This window comes from Echinops telfairi, unplaced genomic scaffold (genome assembly GCF_000313985.2).
Source record: "Echinops telfairi isolate 266 unplaced genomic scaffold, ASM31398v2 ScPeMD7_2;HRSCAF=8, whole genome shotgun sequence".
In the NCBI taxonomy this organism is placed as follows: domain Eukaryota; kingdom Metazoa; phylum Chordata; class Mammalia; order Afrosoricida; family Tenrecidae; genus Echinops; species Echinops telfairi.
The window spans coordinates 59,692,508-59,711,539 of NW_022103898.1; the positions used below are offsets into that span (position 1 = coordinate 59,692,508).

At 39.0% G+C, this 19,032-nt stretch overlaps 1 protein-coding gene across 1 annotated transcript in view; it reads right to left on the bottom strand.

The window, feature by feature from the left end:
• Positions 1 to 19,032, bottom strand: part of TRHDE (thyrotropin releasing hormone degrading enzyme) — a 528,098-nt gene that overhangs the window by 503,916 nt on the left and 5,150 nt on the right. Inside the window, exon 2 of the mRNA XM_004700783.2 lies at positions 2,372 to 2,645. Within this exon, the coding sequence (XP_004700840.1) occupies positions 2,372 to 2,645 (274 nt within the window). The remainder of the gene's footprint in view (positions 1 to 2,371; positions 2,646 to 19,032) is intronic.

Below are 19,032 nucleotides of genomic sequence, written 5' to 3' on the forward strand. Positions count from 1 at the left end.
CTGAGCTTTCCTGGTATGCATTTTTCCTGGCTGACCGAACCTTGAGCAACTGGCTCTGGGTTAGTGCCCCAGTGGTATCCCCTGGGAAGGTTCTCTCTTGTCACAGTGAATTTTTTTGTACAAGTAATTTCACTCAAACCAAGTTTTTTTGTGATGGTTGATTTAAGAGAACATTGTACAGCTGTGGAATTTTGTTTCCTCCTCTGGAAAAATGCCGCAGAACTGTTGTGACGTTGGACACAGCTTATAAGAACAGCGCTATGCGAAAAACACAAGTGTCCAAATGGTTTTCTCGTTTGAAAAAAGGTAAAATGCCGACTGACAACAAACCTCATTCTGGACCTCCATCAATGTCCCAAACGGACGAAAATGTTGACTCATCGTGCATTTGGAGTTCATTCCACCAGGTCAGAGAGTTCACCAAGCTTTCTATTTAGAGATTCGAAAAGATTGCCTAAGAGTGTGTGTCAAAAAGGGCCTGATTTGTGGCAGAAGGGGGACTCTTTTTGCCACCATGACAATGCACCTGTTCAGGCAGCCATCTCAGTACACCAGTTTTTTGCAATAAGCAGTATGCCTATCTTGCCCCACACCCCTTACTCACCTGACCTCACCCTGTGCGACTTCTTTTTGTTTCTGTAACTGGAGAGAGATACGAAAGGACAGTGATCTGATGACATGGAAGAAGTGAAGAAAACAATGATGCTGTCAGTCCAAACATGAGTTTGAAAAATGTTTCCAAGAATGGAAAGCAGATTTGATAAATGTACTAAGTATAATGGAGAGTACTTTAAAGGTGATAAGGTTGTTTTGTAAAAAAAAAATTTTAATACATAGCTTTGGAAAAAAAATATCCGTTTTGTTAGGAGTATCCCCAGTAGATTTTTAGTTATAGAAAACCTACTGGACAGAGTATAACTGCCCACTAGGGATTCCAAGACAGAACATCTTTATGTAAGCAAACAGCCTCATCTTTTCCCTATGGAAGGACTGGTGGATATGAACTTCCCACCTTGCAGTTAGTAACCCAACACTTAACCCACTGTTCCACCACGCATAGTGTTTAAAATTCTATGGTTTTACAAATTATATCCAGCAAAGGGCTTTTATTTGATTTTTATTATAAACATGGTGTTATTGTTAGATGCTGTTAAAATGATTTTCAACTCATAGCAACTGCATGTGACAGAATAGAATAGCTTTACCGTTTTCTAGGTCATAATCTTTTCATGGGAGTAGATAACCAGGTATTTTTCCCTAGAAACCACATGATCCTTTAGCTTGGCAGCCATGTGCTTAGTCATTGTGCCTGGGGCCCCCAATAAACTTAGTATAAACAATAGTCAGGATCATTATATCTGAGTCTTCACTAAGAATATATTTCTGTACTGATAGGGGTTAACGCTAAAAGAAGCTTTATAATCCCATAACCTATTGCTATAGATTCTGACTCATCACAACTTTATAGACAAAGTAGAAAAAAAGTTTTCTGACCTCACAGAAATTCTAGTACAAGAATTTGGTCAGAAGAACTCAAATATAAAAAGAGTCACTGAAGCATTGTTAAAGATGAAACTTCAAAATATAGAATGTTCAGGTGCAAAAGAATTAACAAATTGTGCCATATTCAATTAACTGTTCTATCAGAACACCCACAAAAACAGAATCTTCAGCAAAAAACTAAATTTAAATAAGTTGCAAAATGATGTCTATAGTGAAAAACCACTTACATACAGTTATACGTCATGGTCTGTATTTATATACACTTAATAATTATACAATAATCTGCACAGAAATGGCAGGACGGCTGTGCGCGTGAATGACGAGAGACAGGAAATGAGACCAGGGAGAGGTACAGAGAGGGCTTCACTTGATCCAACGTTTCACTTTCTCAAAAGCTACATTAAACTAAAGGAATTACAGGGAAAACGTTTAGTTTTATAGCTGCCTAGTAAGTATGTGGCATTTACTATAGCATTTTCCACAATTGTTCTATATTTGAAATATTTCAAAATTTGAAAAGGAGCTGTTTATCCCAGTCTGGAAATCAAAGCAGGTAATTTCTGCAAACTAATAATAGCAGTCTAGAAGTCTTCAAGAGAATGACGGAAATGAGGGAAACAAAGATTTGCGGGGGTAGCAGCGGGGGGTCGGAAGGACAGCAGATGTTCCAGAGCATAAGCGGGCCAGGTATAGAAGAGGGGTTCCTTTCTGACCCTTTGAAATAAGGAAAATAATTGTTGCCCAAGAGTTAAAAATTCAGCTAACTAAAATATAAAACCATTAGCAATGACACAGTGTTAATGCAGATATCAGTTCACTTCACAGTGATCACATTACCCGAAAACATCATTAAGCTGAAAATACTTACAACGACCCCACTCTTGGTGGTAGTTTCTCGGTATGTAAAGTTGCAAATTGCCCAGGCTAAATAATACGTGGACATTAGAGGGGTCTGTGAAAAATGATCCGTTACCCATCCATCTTCCTCAAACACGGAGGTTTCCACTGGCATATTCGATAAAGATAAATAGGTTGCTTGGTGCTTGATGCTGATTTTGAAAGTAGCCTTGTAGATTGGTTCATCAAAACACGGAAATGCCTTTCTGGCATGTGTGGGTGAAAACTGAGTCACACCGAGGAATCTGGAAAGAGGAAAGAGATAGTCTCAACAACATGTATGGAGTGAGTTAAGATCTCGCCAAAGTACATGCCTCTGCTAATTGAATGCACCTTTGCCAATTGCACATTTTCTTTTTCCTTAGCCAAACATAAGTGCGTAGGCACCCTGAGAGTAGACTTCACACACGATTATCATTTATTTCTCAAACAATAAAAAATCTTGAGTGGGTTTGGGAGTTTTAGTGTCAAAGTAAATTCTCTCAACTCAGGTTAGTGCAAGTTAAAGGAAACATTACACCCTACAGATAAACAACTCATTGGCAAATATTGGGATATAATGATTTCCCTTTTTGGAAAAAGTTACATTACTGGCTCAAACATAATGATTGTTATGGGGATGGCAGGATGAGGCAGTAGTTCATTCGGGTGTATATAAGGTTGCTATGGTTCACCTAATGATTTTATAATATGTAAAGACCAACCTTCAAGTGCTTTCCTCGACTACAGGTAAACACAGAGCGTCACTGAGAAACACTTATGCTCTCAGATTTCAACAATATGGCCAGGTTTTGTTAAGAGCCAGGACTTTAAAGTCATACAAATTTTGGTGAGAATCCTGGCTATATAACCTTCTTGGATATATCATCTTGTGTAACTACTAAACAGCTTACAGCTCAGTTGTCCACTGATCAAATAACAAATAATTAAGCCTAACTCAGGTGGCATTATAAAGCTGGGCAGGCACTGAGAGGATACAACCATACATCATAATGAATAACAAAGAGCAGGTAGTCAATACATGGCAACCTTTGGTGGGGCACTCCATCATATACAGTAATCCCTCCTTACTCATGAGGAGTCATTCCAAAACCCTGAATGGATATCTGAAATTGCAGATAGTAACAAACACAAACTATCCTATGTTTTGTCTTATGCATATATACTTAGTATCAAATATAGTTATAAATTAGGCATAATAAGAGACTGACAACAATAACTAATAAGTCAAAAAACATATACAGCATGAATATGCTAGATTATGGGTTCCCAAACTTATTTGATCTTCTGCCCCTTTTCAGGAAAAAAAAATTACCCAGCATCACCTATCAATCAAAAGCTTTTATACTGGAACCCATACTTCAAGATAAAGTGTAGGTATCTGCTTCTGTAGCCCCCTGCCCTTGATCCCTCCAGCACCCCCACGCAGCAGTATTGCTCACTTTGGGACGCACTGTACTAAATAAAATAATAATTAATATCCCTATCAAGATGAAGCAGAATGGCTAAGACTTCAGCATGCTACTCATTTAACATTTCTAGACCAAGGCCGACTGTGAGTAACTAAACTAAGACAGTAAAAACACAGCTAGGGAAGATGGGACTTCAAATATTTCATGGAAAAATAATAATCGAAGGATCACTCAGTTTCCCATGAACTCTTGGAAGCCCCATCCTAAAGAAAGCTGATGGCAGCTCTACATGAGAAAGACAGGGGAGTCCGCTTCCTTCACAATGAAAGTATGGAGACCCGTGGGGCACTTCTATGCTGCACTATGCGTGGCTATCAGCTGGATGCCTTGCAGTTGGGAGTTTTAACAAGATGCAGATTGATTTGAAAACTTGATGGCCCTCCCTTGGTAAAAGGTCAACAAATGAAACTCTCCAATCTTTAGAAATGACACTCTTCTAACTTTCAAAAAGAAGCCTTTGTACTTGAAAAAAGTTTATGACAAAAATTGGAGATACTAATTACAAAACTTAATAAAGGGCAAGCCATTATCAGACTCTTTGTGAAACATAACTGAATTCTAAAGTAATTTCTCAGAAAACTCTTTTCCACCATTCACTTTTTTTTTTTAATCATCTAGGGTTACCGTATATACTTGTGTATAAGCCTAATTTTTCAGCACATTTCTAATGCAGTTTTTGTGGTAAAATTAGGTGCCTTGGCTGATATTCGGGTCGGCTTATACTTGAGTATATGCGGTATTTTTGTTTTTAGATGCCCCATTGATTTGTAACTTGTAATTGGCCTTACATTACAGAGACTTGCCCCCATAGGATTTTCTAGGCTGGGACCCCTGGTGACACAGTGGTTACTCATTGGGCTGCTAGCTGTAATGTCATCAGTTCGAAACCACAACCCACTCCACTGGAGAAAAAGAAAGTTTTCTTCTCCTGTAAAGAGTTACAGTCTTGGAAACCCACAGGGGCAGGTCTACCTGGTCCTATAGGGTTGCGAGGAATCAGGATCAGACAGTGATCTTTATCACCCATCCCTTCTCCCAACGACTGCTGGGTGGGTTCAAACAGCCACCTTTTGACCAGCAGCTGAGTGCCTAGCCATTGCAACACAAGGGCTCCTTATCCACTGCAGAAATACTAATCTAAAAACAGCACTTGCCCCTTGAGACTGGACTTGGCCTTAAAATACTTTTCAACACAGTTTATCAAGCAACTACTCAAACCAAAATCCAAACTCCCTGCCATCTACTCAATTCTGATTAACAGTGACCCACTAGGACAGAGTAGAAATGTGTTTGTGGGTTTCTGAGACTGTGCATCTTTACGGAATAGAGAGCCTCACGCATAACCATTTCAAGAACAGCAGGGTTTCATTCTCTTGTACATACGGTCGCTATGAGTCTGACTGAACAGCAGGTAATAATAGCTCTCAACCAATAACTTTGACAATGACTACCCTTGGCTCAAATTCTTAGCAGTAAATGTTTACATCATTTTAAAATTATAAAGTTAAGTTTTAGCACAGAAAGCCTAAATTTTTAAGCTTAGTTTTGAACTAGCAAAAAATGGGATACTTCAAGGCTATTGCATACTGTTATATGCAGATTCTCAGTGAAGCTTTTGGTCTTGTTTTTGTTGTTTTTGAGAGTTACCTTGAAAATTACGTAGGACTACCATATACCAAGCTGGGGTAAGTCACTTAACTATCTTAGCTTTCTTTTTCATGAATAAAAGGAAGATCATAATGCTTACAAGACCTTCCTTAGAAAACAAGTAAGAGGATAAAATGAGAAAATGTATGGGAAAGAATGATCAACTATAAATTCTCATATAAGTATAAAGTTAAAATTGGAATGATTCCTAGAAGAAAATTGTCCAGTTCTACCAAATTTCTAAGAGAAAACAGTTGATCCAGTAGGCTTAAGAAATGTATCCAAGGTTACACAGATAATTAGCACATAGCTGAATCTAGAACTGATATTTTTTTGTCTCAAAGTAAAAACTAATTAGATTTCAAAAACAGTAAAATTAATTTTAGTCATAATTTATTAACAGTGTTTCCATTCATATAATAAAGGTTATTTCCAAATCTGCTTGTACCCTGGTATTATTTTTCCTTATTGCTTTCTTCTGATAATAATATGATTTTTGTTTAATGAAATGTCAGTACTTTAGAGGTAAAATGCACGTACCTATAATTTCCTCTCCCGTGTTTTTTTTCTTCAATAATACTCCCCACTCTTATCTCTCAATATTATTCATTAAAATGTCCACTGAGATTGCCATTTCTCTGTTGAGGCAATTTAAAATGTTCCTACAGGAGTTCATATAAGAGGGAAAGTGTTCCCTTTTCACTTGAGTCTCTGAGAACTCCGATTCCAATCACTGGACAAATAAATAGTCCCATTGTGTGTGAACTTCTCACTATATTAGCTACTTGGAAGGATTTGTTAGAAGGGAGTACCCATTGGTTTTTGTCCTTATGGTCTCTGCACACTAACTGAAAAGAGAAACACATATACACACCCAAAGACACAATACTCCGCAAAAAGTACTGCAAGAGATCAACAGAAATATTGTAATTAGACGTTTTTAGTCTTTAAATAAAAATCAAATGTGTCTTTGAGGTTACATAATTAATGGGCCATAATTTATCAGATGGAGGAGGCCAAAATACCTCCAAGCTAAAATTATAAACCAAATATAAATGCAAAAGGAGCACTATTTTTTCTGCCTTGCTTTTAGTAAGTAAATGTTAGGAATGCTAGCAATATAAATTACTGGTTCTCAGGGTTGAAAGGAACTATAAAGATCATCTAGTGACTTTTCCAAAAATTAATATTCCTAATGAATTCATACACACAGTGTATATCTATGCATGGAGGGCCGCCATATATTCTGATAATGTCTAAATGAGGAAATACCAATTTCACAGTCTGGCACCTGAGGACGATTGCAATTGAATTTCAATTCAGTATTTAGGAAATCAAAAGAAGTCCCTTGGTAAAGAAGAGCAGCTGAACTAGATTACACTTATGCTCTTTTCCAAGCTTGAGATCCAGCAACTCCAACCAAAATGAGAAATGAAATATTCCCTGATTTTATGAGGTCATTTAAAAATGCTAAATTATGCTACCACTAAATAGCTTTTTAATTACCAGTGATATAATGCGTGTACTTGTCTTAAACATTCATTTGCTGAGTGTTCAATACTAGAAAAAATAGATAAACATATGCGCTGACTTCCCTCGAGGAGGTTATACTTTAACAACAACAAATTTCGGTACACACTGAAGTAGATATTATGCAAAACATCATAACAGAAAGGAAAACTGTACGAAGAAATTATATTCACTAAAGTAGGGATTTTCAATGTCAGCACTATTGCCATATATGGTCAAATATTTCTTATGCCCGGGGACTTTTCTGTGCCTCTTAAGATAGTTAACAACATCTTATCCTCTACCTACTAGATGTCTAGTAGCACCTGCCACGTGTCCCCTGGAGGGTAAGCGGGAGACTCAACTCACCGCCATTGAGTCAGTGCTGACTCATAATGACTCTGTAGGACAGCACAGAATTGCTCCTTTGCGTTTCTGAGACTGTAACTGTTCCAGGAGGAGAAAGCCCTGTCTTTCTCCCAAAATGTGGTTGGAAACCTGCCAACCTTGTGGTTCGCAGCCTGAGCAACCACTAATGCCAACAGAGCTCACGGAGAGTGGAGAATCAGTAGCAAATTGTTCTAGTTGAGAACCACCAATCTAAAGAACTCAAGACCTTACAGAGGAAGCAGCACGTAAATTAGCCCTGAAAACTGGGTAGGATTTTAATGGTTAGAGATTGATGGGGACATGAGCAAGTTAGAGATTGATCGGGAAATGACTATAGGTGGCACAGATAGGTATGTGTTAAAAATGTTTGACTCACATACTAAGTTAGTGCTATGTTCTCTTATGGATTCTGGGTGTATCAAGTCTCTATAGTGCACGTCCAACTCTAACACCCTTGTCACCCTTGATATTCTCCTTTCTAACAATGAGAACTGGTTTCGGGCTCGGTGCTCTCCATAGATAAAAACATCTATTAGATTCTAAAAATACAATTCTAACTGCATATATTTTTTGGTTACTTTTAATTGGTAGAAATGGAATTTCTTCTCTGCATATTGTCATTACAAGCATCGTGAAGGCCTCTATAAAGGATGATTTGGGGGCGGACGGCGGACAATGAGTTTGGGGTTTTTTGTTCATTTGAAATGAGATTGAGCTGGTAACTGGACACCAAGCAGAAGACATACAAAAATTTAGTTAAAAGTATTAGATATATCAGTATATGGTATGGATATAAAAACATATAGTATAGCAAGAAGAAAATGAAAACAAGAGATAGAAGGTAAGAGACAAATATTTTGTTGTCCTTTTCTTGCTTTCTTAAACAAAGCCCTTCTTATCTTTTAATTAATCCTTGTGTTTCCATTAGAAAAGAGAAAGCTCCACTTCCAAATGTGACATTATGGAAGTGTCAGTCCAAGAATGTCACTTTAGCATAACTAGAAAAATGTGACCAAAATATATGTATTTTAATTCTTTCCTATCTAAAATAAATTACTTGATTTTCTTAACAACTTGCCTATTTGACATTTTGGTTGAGCTAAGAAGAAGAGCTTAAAGCTCTATGCTGCCACGGAAGGATACAGAGAATTGATTTCTTCTTATTTCTGCGGAAGTTCACTAGGCAAGCTCCTTGTGTCAAGTCATTACGATAACATTCAGCAGAAGCAATGCATTAACGTTGGTTGGTACTGCCAACAAATTACAGTATGTGATACAAAACAATTTCTGCTCCATTATTTTCAGTTTGCCTTATCATAAAGGTAAAATATGCAGAGGAAATAAACATTTGCATAACACTGTTAGTGTTCAGAGTGATCCATGAGTCTTCGCGGCGGAATCCACCAAAACCAAGACGGTCTGGTCTCACAAATGGCATGGCATATTAAAAAGATGTCCTTTGGGTCACAGCTATGCAAATCACATGTGCAGCATGAAAAGCTGATCTTTGGACTTATTTCAGTAGCAGTTGCAATCTGTCTATTATTACAATAGTTCAAGATTGGTGAGAAGAACTCCCAGGACCTAAAGTTCCAATGGAGCATCTTAGCTGCTTGTAGTCAATGGACTAAGTTACAAGGTCATAGAAGTTACACATGCCCCATTAAAATGGAGGGTTGTTCATCAAAATGCAAATTATTACTGTATGACAAAACATTTTAAGCCAAAATGTGCCGTTGTTTAGACTGTGTTTTTATGGACTCCAATGAGTCATTAAACCTCTGCCATTTCAGCAGAGACGTACTCCTGCTGAATATTCAGTACTATAAGCAAGCAAGCAGTCTATTTTTTTAAAGCAACCATTCTAGTAACCTAAAATCATAATGCAATAATATTCACAATATGCATGTATAAAGTGTTGCATATATGAGTAACTGTTATAAAAAACCGAGCACAGTATTCACAATTGTTTTCCCATTTATAAACTGAATAATCTTATCAAATTCAGAACTGAATATTGATTACCCTTGATGGAGAATATTATGAATGCATTCAATTACTTCTACAGTTAATACTAATCATTTTTTAAGGTCAAATAATAAAATAGTGTTTAAGATTTGTTTCATTTATATTAAAAATTACATAAGTATTTTAAAGTCTGGGTACTGTCAGAACTCAAAGTTTGCAAACAACGTTTTATGATTGATAGAGCTTTCTCCAGGAAACCAACAGACAACCGCATGAAAAACAGAAAATATTGAACTTGTTAAGGATTTTATTTTGCTTGGATCCACAGTCAATGTTTATGGAAGTAGTAGTCAAAAAAGCAAAAAATATATTGTGTTGCACAAATTTGCTGCACCGGATCTCTTTGAAGTACTGAAAAATAAGAACTTTACTTTGAAGACTAAGATGTGCTTGACCCTATCCAAGGGATTTTCAATTCCCTCCTATGCATCTGAAAGCTAGAAAATGAATACCAAAAATGGATGCCAACTTCAGGGTTGGCAAGGAATACTGTAAGTAACCTGGACTGCCAGACGAACAAACAAATCTGTCTGTTTGTTGGAAGAAGTACTGCCAGAACGCTCCTGAGAAGTGAAGACTGGGAAATTCATCTTGTGTACTTTGGACATATTATCAAGAGAGACAAGTCTCTGAAAAAGGTGTTTCCTTCTGTTACTCACATGTTGCACACAGAGTCAGAACTAACTCAAGGACACGGAAAAAAGAGATTCCCTGGTGAGGCTGTGTGATAAGTGTTGGACTGCTAACCTTAAGTTTCATAGTTCAAACCCATCAGTCACTCTGCAGGAAAAAGAGGAGGCTGTTCCCATCAAGATTTACAGTCTTAGAAATATAGTCAGAAACAACTTCATAGCAGTTATTTTTGGTTTGACATTGCTTTCTCTTGTAACTATGGATTTTTCTACTTGTTCTTCTGACTCCAAATTGTTAGAAAAGCATCCCCTTGACCCTCAGTCACTGGTTTTACTATTCTCGCTGCTGTAATAGAGGAGGATTATGATCAAGGAGGCTTATGCTCCTTTTGTTTCTCCTCATCTTCCCAACACTCAGCCATCCTCATCTTACCATGCTTGAACCAAGCATGAATTTTTCCTAGCTATAAAATGCAACAAATCTTCTCTTCTCCCTAAAAAGACTCTGTTCATCCCTCTCCATCATACGAACTCTGCATATGAAACAAAACGAACAGTGGACAAAGGCCTACCCACAGTGGCCAACTCACCATTGTTTTGCCAGTAAGAGCAAAGGCAAGATCAGTGGTGCCACATAACATATACCAGTCTGAATAGATGTCTCACAATGGGACAATATAGTGCTATCTAACACCCCCAGAAGGGCTTACACATTGCCAAAGGCAATTTTACATGCTTTATACAACTTAACTCATAATTCACACAAGAAACAGTAGAATCCATTATCCCCTTTTTTGCAGATGAGGACACCAGGCACAGAGCAGCTAGGAAATTTGGCCAAGGTTGTAAAGCTAAGAAGTGATAGAAATACAACTTGAAACCAGGGAAAGACAGACTGCACTCAACAATCATATGTACTTTTCCGACAGCACAACTGAAAAAAAAAGCTTGATTCTATACTTAAAAGAGATAAAAAGTAATCAGCAGTGGTAATTATAAAACTTCTTTTTTTCCATCTTCTGATTTTATTTTTGAATTGTGCAGTCAGGAAATTAAAACTTCATCTTTCGCATCAAAATCGGTGTGTGCTGGGAGGAATCAATTCACACCTGTCCCTGTCTGATTGGCGCCAGAGTCCTTGCACCTAAGTCCCACCCCAGCGTTCAAAGGCTGGGAGGTGCACCTGGAATCAAGGAGAATGGGAAGGGTGAGCCAGGGGATCTTCACCCCAATTAAGTCTCCTTCCAGCCTTGCCAGTCCTATACCACCCTCACATCCTCATCACCACCATCCAGCTGTGCCTCTTTATGAATCATTTCAAATTGTTCAGGAAACTGACAAAAGCAGGGAGTATTTTTGATGTTTTTATTCCAATTAACATAAAAATTCTGCCCACACAGGAGAGAATTGCCACTCTGGTGGCAAAAGACAGGATTGCATACATCTTTTAAAAACTCCAGGGGAATCCAACATCTACTGCAAATCTGAGAGGATGCAAAACACATGCAAAGAACAATTTCTACAATGATGATGAAGATAATCTGTTCTAGGGTAGAAAGATGAGCTTGGAAGTCATTACAGAAGAGATGCCCTACTTTTAAACATTTTTCTAGGAGGATTGAAAAATTATTTCTTCCCTCATTTTTGTATAACTCTTTAAAGTCACGATTTAAAAAGTTGACTCATATTCATGTAAGCATATCAATCAAATGTATTTGCTTGAGTAAGCAAATAAACCTAACCTATTGCCCCATAATATTGCCCCAGGACTATCCCCATTGTTTTTAATGTTGTGTTATTGAGTTGGTTCAAACTCAGAGTAGCCTACGTACAACAGAACAAAAAGTGTCCTATCCTGCACCATACTCACAATTGTTTTATCCTTGCGCTCACTGGTGCAGTCAGTGTGTAAATGCATGTCATTAAGGGTCTTCTTCCTTTTCATTGACCTTCTGCTTTAAAAGCGTAACAGCCTTCTCAGAAAAATGGTACTCCCTGATAGCATGTCCTAAGTGAGATGAAGTCTTGCCATTCTCATATCTAAGGAGAATTCTGCTGCACTTCTTCCAAGACTGATTTGTTCTTTCTTCTGAAATCCATGGTATATTCAATATTCTTTAAGAACCTCATAATTCAAATGCAGAATCTTCTAAAATCTTCCTTTTTCAGTACCCAGAATGAACATTAGAAAAAAATTCTAAAACTTGCTCTTAAAGGTAGAATAGCTAAAGTGAATGGAAGAAATGATCAAGTAAATGAACTCAACAGAAAATTCCAAGAGGTGAGCGGGAAGACAAAATAAAGTCCTATAATTAAATATGCAAATATCTGAGTTAGAAACCCAAAAGGTAAGAATGCCTTTGGCATATCTCAAGCTAGAAAACTGAAGAAAAAAATTCATTCTCATGTTGTAATATTGAAGGATTCAACAGACAAATAATGAAGGATGCCAGAGCATCAAAAGTAAATGGAAGTAATATATAGAGTCACTGTGCCATAAAGAAGGTAACATATGATCAAGAACTGTTAGTACTGAAGGAAGAAGTCTACGTCATACTGAAGATGCTATCAAAGAACAAGACTTCGGGAATTGAAGAAATATCCACGAAAATCTTTCAAGAAACAGATGTAATACTGAAAGTGCTCATCTCTGACAACACATTGGGAAGACAGCTACCTGGCCATCTGACTAGAAGTGATATGTATCTGTATCACTTTACAGATTACAAAGAAAGGTAAGCCAAGAGGATGTATAAACTATTATTACAAGTATAATTAACATCAAGTTAAAGTAAGATCTTGAAGAAATTATAAAAACAATTACAGCAGTATACTGACCAGGAATTGGAGGAAATTCAGGACAGATCCAAAGGAGGATTTGGGGAAAGGGCTATTATTGCTGAGGTCAAATGGATCTTGGCTGAAATTACAGAATATCCAAAGTTGTTTACCTGGGTTTTCTTGACTACATATAGGCATTTGACTGTGTAGATCATAGAAATATATCTATATATATGGATACACTATTGTGAAGAATGCGAATTGCAGAACACATAATTATATTGCCAAGAGGCAATTATACAAACAGAATAAGGGGCTATTGCACGGTTTAAAGCGGCTCTAGTGGAATCATGGGATACACATGGGACTGCTAACCTTAAGGCCACAGTTCAAACCGACTAGGCACTCCAGCAGAGAAAGGTGGGGCTTTTTTCTCCAATAAAGGTTAAAAGCCACAGAAACCCATAGGGGCACTCCTGCCTTGTCCCATCTAATCAATATGAGTCAGAATCCACTCAATGGCCATTTATGGTTTAAAATCATAAAGGCATACATTAGGATTGTTTCCTTTTACCAAACGTATTCACTCTGTATGCTGAGATAATAACCCAAGAAGCTGTATTATATGAAGAAAAATTGGGAACAGGATGGGAGGAAGATTTGTCAACAACCTGCAATATGCAGATAACACAACCTGGCTTGCTGAAAGAGAAGAGGATTTGAAACATACTGAGGAAGATCAACAATACACCCTTCACTATAGATTTCAACTCTATCTAAAGAAAACAAAGTCTTCACAACTGGATCAACAAATAACATCATGATAAACAGAGACAAGATGAGCATTGTCAAGAAGTTCATCTTGTTTAGATCCACAATCTATACTCATGGAAGAAGCAGACTAAAAACCATATGATATCTCCACTGGGTAAATCTGCTGCACAAGATCTCTTTAAAGTATTGAAGAGCAAGGATGTCACTTAGAAGACTAAGGCACATTTGACTCAAGTCATGGTATTTTCAATCACTTCACACGCATCTGAAAGTTGGACAATGAAGAAGGAAGGCCACAGAGGAATTTGCCACTCCAATTATGATGTTGGTGAAGAACACTGAAAGGGCCATGGACTGCCGGAGAAACAAACAAGTCAGTCTGGGAAGAAGTGTAACCACAAAGCACCTTGGAATCAAGGATGGCAACCCTTGGTTTCACGTACTTTGGAAATAGTTTCAGGAATGACCAGTATCGGAGGTGATGGCATACTTGGTAAAGCAGGTAGTCAGGGGAAAAGAGGACAGCCAGCAAGGAGATGGATTTACACAGAGGCTGCAACAATGGGCTCAAACTTAACAATCATGTTTTCCATCGGGTCTTTGTGAGTTGGAACTAACTCAATGAGACCTGACAACAACTAGCAACACGAACAAAGACTACTTCAAAGAAGAAATCAAGAAAACAATATTATTCACAGTAGCCCCTGGATCAATAAAATACCTACAAAATAGCCTAATTAGGGTGATATAGGGGGTTTCTATCATGAAAATTATAAAGAACTACTGTAAGAGACTAAAAGAGACTTAAAAAATAGAAAAGCATCTTTGTTCATGGATCAGAAGCCTTAATAGAGTGAAATGTCCATTCTACCTAAAGCATTATACCGGTACAATGCAACCTGATAGAAATTCCAACAAGATTCTTTACTGAAATGGAAAAGCTAAGGATCAACTCTACATGGAAAAGAAAGGAATCCCATACAGCCAAAGCAATGTTGAAAAAGGAGAACAAACAAGAAGCATCACACTCCTTGGCATCCAAACATACTGTACAGTCACTTTACCCAAAAGACCTTATATGGATTCAATGACAGACTATAAACATGAAGAGCTAATCATTAAATCCAGTCATCAATGGACAACTGATTTTCAACAAGGGTCACAGTCCATTCGTGGGGCAGAAATAGTCTTTTTAATAAATGGCACTGACCAACAGGGTATCCACTGGCAGGAAAATAAAAACCAAAACCAGGATTCACACCTTACATCACACATGAAGCCTAGCACGAAACAGATCAAACCTTAAATACTAACCAAACACCATAAATCTCTTGGAAGGAAAGACAAGGGGAATAATATAGGACCTGATCCTTGATAAAAACAGGATAACAAACATAAGAATAAATACACAACGGTTGTTATTATAGTTAGGTTCCCTTGAGTCAGTTCCATCTCACAGAGCACAACAGCATGAAGCCCTCACGATCACTGTCATGGGTGCGCCCGTCTCATTATTGCAGCCATTGTCTGGATTCTTCTTGTGGGGGAGCTTCCTCTTTTTCGCTGGCCTTTCATTGTGCCAAGCATGCTGGCCCTTCCCAGGCCCTCGTCTCTCCAGAAGACAGCGTCCAAAGTACGTGTGATGCCGACTCACTACCCTAAGTGGTAAGGAACACTCGGGCTATACTTCTTCCGAGGCAGATTTGTGGTTTATTTTTTGGGAGTCCCCTGTACATTCAGTGTCCTTCACCAGCACTATAATTTAAATACATCAATTCTTCTGCTGTCTTACTTATCCACTGTCTAGCTTTCAGATGGCAATACGGCAACTGAAAATACCAAGGCTTCGGTCAAACAGAAGAAGGAAAAAAAAATCAAAATTGGGACCTCATAAAAACTATATTCCTCAAGATACTTATTAACAGATACACAGACAAACAACAGACTGAGAAGAAGTAATCAGAAACAATTAATCCAGTAAGAGTCGAATCTCTGACACCTATATAAAACTGCAACCACTCCACAGCAAAGAGATAAGCAATACAATCTCAAAATGGGTTAAGGACATGAACAAGCCCTGCACCAGAGGACATCTAAGCAGTCGGCAAACATATAGTAAAATGTTCACAATCACTAGCAATCAAACACGAAAACCCATTGCCCTTGAGTCAATTCTGTTCAGAGTGACACTGTAGGACTGAGGAGAAGTATCCCTTACTGCTTCCAAGACTGTCCATTGTTACAGACCCAAACTCACATCTTTCCCTCAAGGAGCAGCTGGTGGGTTCAAACCACTACATTTCGGTTAGTAGCAGAGAACTTCAAACAGTGCAACACCAGAGAGCCTTAGAAAAATGAAAATCAAACTTACAGTTTTGATTTAACCCTGTCTAAAATGGCACTGATTTTTGAAACAAGTAACAACAAATGTTGGAACGTTTTATCCATTGCTGATGGAAACTGGTATAGCACCTTTTCAAAAAATTAGGAATAAACCTACCCAGCAATCCTACTCCTAGGTACTGTATACACTCGAGTATAAGCTGACCTGAATATCAGTCAAGGCACCTAATTTTACCACAAAAACTGCATTATAAAATGTGCAGAAAAACTCAGCTTATACATGAGTATATATGGTATTTAAAACCTGAAAGTAATGACATGAAAAGATATATACACTACCCACTGTCCGACCTCAAGTCAATTCTGAAACATAATAACCCTCCCTGACCAGGTAAAACTGTTCTCTCAGGTTTCCAAAGCTGTAACTTTTTATGGAAGCAGACAGCCATATCTTCCTCCTGGTGGAACTGAACCACTAGCCCATCCGTTAGCAGCCAAGTACTGTGATCTGTGCCACCAGGGCTTCTTGCTTTAGATTCCCTCTCACTCACTGCAATCAAGTCACTTCCAACTCATAGTGACCTCAAGGGACAGAGCAAAACTCCCTCTTTAGAAATCTTTTTTTTAAATCGTTTTATTAGGGTCTCATACGACTCATCACAATCCATACATACATCAATTGTGTAAAGCACATTTGTACATTCATTGCCCTCGTCATTCTCAAAACATTTGCTCTCCACTTAAGCCCCCGGCATTAGGTCCTCATTTTTCCCCTCCCTCCCCGCCCCCCCCTCCCTCATGAGCCCTTGATAATTTATAAATGAGTATTTTGTCATATCTTGCCCTGTCCAACGACATCTCCCTTCACCCACTTTTCTGTTGTCCGTCCCCCAGGGAGGAGGTCACATATAGTTCCTAGTAATCGGTTCCCTCTTTCCAACCCACTCTCCCTCCACCCTCCCAGTATCGCCACTCACACCACTGGTCCTGAAGGGATCATCCACCCTGGATTCCCTGCGTTTCCAGTTCCTATCTGTACCAGTGTACATCCTCTGGTCTAGCCAGATTTGTAAGGTAGAATTCGGATCATGATAGTGTGTGGGGGGTGGGGCGGAGGAAGCATTCAGGAACTAGAGGAAAGTTGTATTTTTCATCGTTGCTACATCGCACCTTGTCTGGCTCATCTCCTCCCCGAGACCCCTCTGCAAGGGGATCTCCAGTGGCCTACTAATGGGCTTTGGGTCTCCACTCCGCACTCCCCTCATCATTCACTATGGTAAGATTTTTTTGTTCTGATGATGCCTTATACCTGATCCCTTCGACACCTCGTGATCGCACAGGCTGGTGTGCTTCTTTCATGTGGGCTTTGTTGCTTCTGAGCTAGATGACCGCTTGTTTACCTACAAGCTTTTAAGACCCCAGACGCTATATCCTTTGATAGCTGGGCACCATCAGCTTTCTTCACAACTTTTGCTTATTCACCCGCTTTGTCTTCAGCGGTTGTGTCAGGAAGGTGGGCATCATAAGCCTTATTGTTTTCCTGTCTTGCTAATGGTTTCAAACTTCTGACCTTGTGGTTAGCAGCCCAACATGTAAACCACTGTGGTAGTTACATCATTTCATGTCAACTTAGCCAGCCAATCAGGTCACAGCCTGATGGTGCCTCCTTGTGGGTGCGGCCTTCTCATAAGGAGGGTCCTGGGGACCTCCTCTCTCTCTTTCTCTCTGTTTGCCTTCACTTTCCTGCTACAGAGTCACTGCAAAAGCTGCCAGAGTCACAGCCGTGGGATCCATAGGACTCTGCACCCACTGGCCGGTAATGTTCCTGCATTCTGCATCATTGCATGTGGCTTCACCAGTCTGAGGCGTGAGTAATGGACTAGTATAGGATATATGGGCTTGAGTTGGAGTGGGCTGGGAGGTATTTTTAATATATAATGACCTCTTGATATAAAGCTCTCTCGTACACATACGCGAGTGTCACTGAATTTGTTTCTCTAGTCAACCCTGCCTAACAAACCAACTATGCCACCAGGGCAACAGAATACCCAAACCAAAACCAAACTCACTGTCAGAGTCCAACTCGGACTCACAGCAACCCTATAAAAACAAACAAACAGAAACCCCTCATTGCTATTGAGCTGATCCCAACTCACAGCAGCCCTATATAACAGGGTAAAAACTGCTCCTGTCAGTTTCCAAGCCTGTAACATTTTACAGGAGTGAAAGCCTCATCTTTCTCCTTCAGAGAAGCTGGTGGTTTCTATTTGCTGACTTGCAGTTAGCAGCCCAGTTCACAACCAGGAGTCCTGGGTGACAGGAGACGGGGCACCACACCGGGATGTACTGAGCACAGGACAAACTACATAAAACAAGTGTTTGAGCACATAGGGACAGCTGCAAGGAACCTGTACACGAGTCAGGTACAGAGAGGGGAGAAAGAGGAGAACAAAAAGAAGTATTGTTGTTGCTATACACCCATTACAAGGAGCCCAGGTAATGCAGTGGTTACGTGATGCTTAACCCACTGGGTGTCACCGCGGCTCTTTGCTTCAAAGTATCTATAAAACCTCCTGCCACAGAGTTTGTGATGACTCATCGCAACCCTGCAGGACAAAGTAGAATTGCCTCTTTGGGTTTGCAAGGCTGTAAATCTTATAGAAGCAGAAAGCCTCATCTTTCTCTGAGTGGAGAGTCTGGTGGGTTCAAAGTACTGACCTTGAGATTAGCAACCCCACAGGTAACCCACTCAGCCACCAGGGGTTCTCGAAGTACTATTTACAAAATTGCTAATAAGTCGATTCCAAACTGCTTCTTTGGATTCCCAGGTTTTCCAGCATAAAAGCTAACCAAAACTCAAAAGAAGAGAGATAAATTAATCCACTGACATCAGGAGAACCAGAGACTACTTGACCGTAAATACTGACCCCTGGACCAGAGTTACATTTAGACTCAGATAAACTGGGAGAAAAATCTGAAGAATAATTCAAATTCTTATGGAAATAAATAAATACCAGGCAAACGGGAACAACAGAGCAACAGAGGGCTCTCTAAGT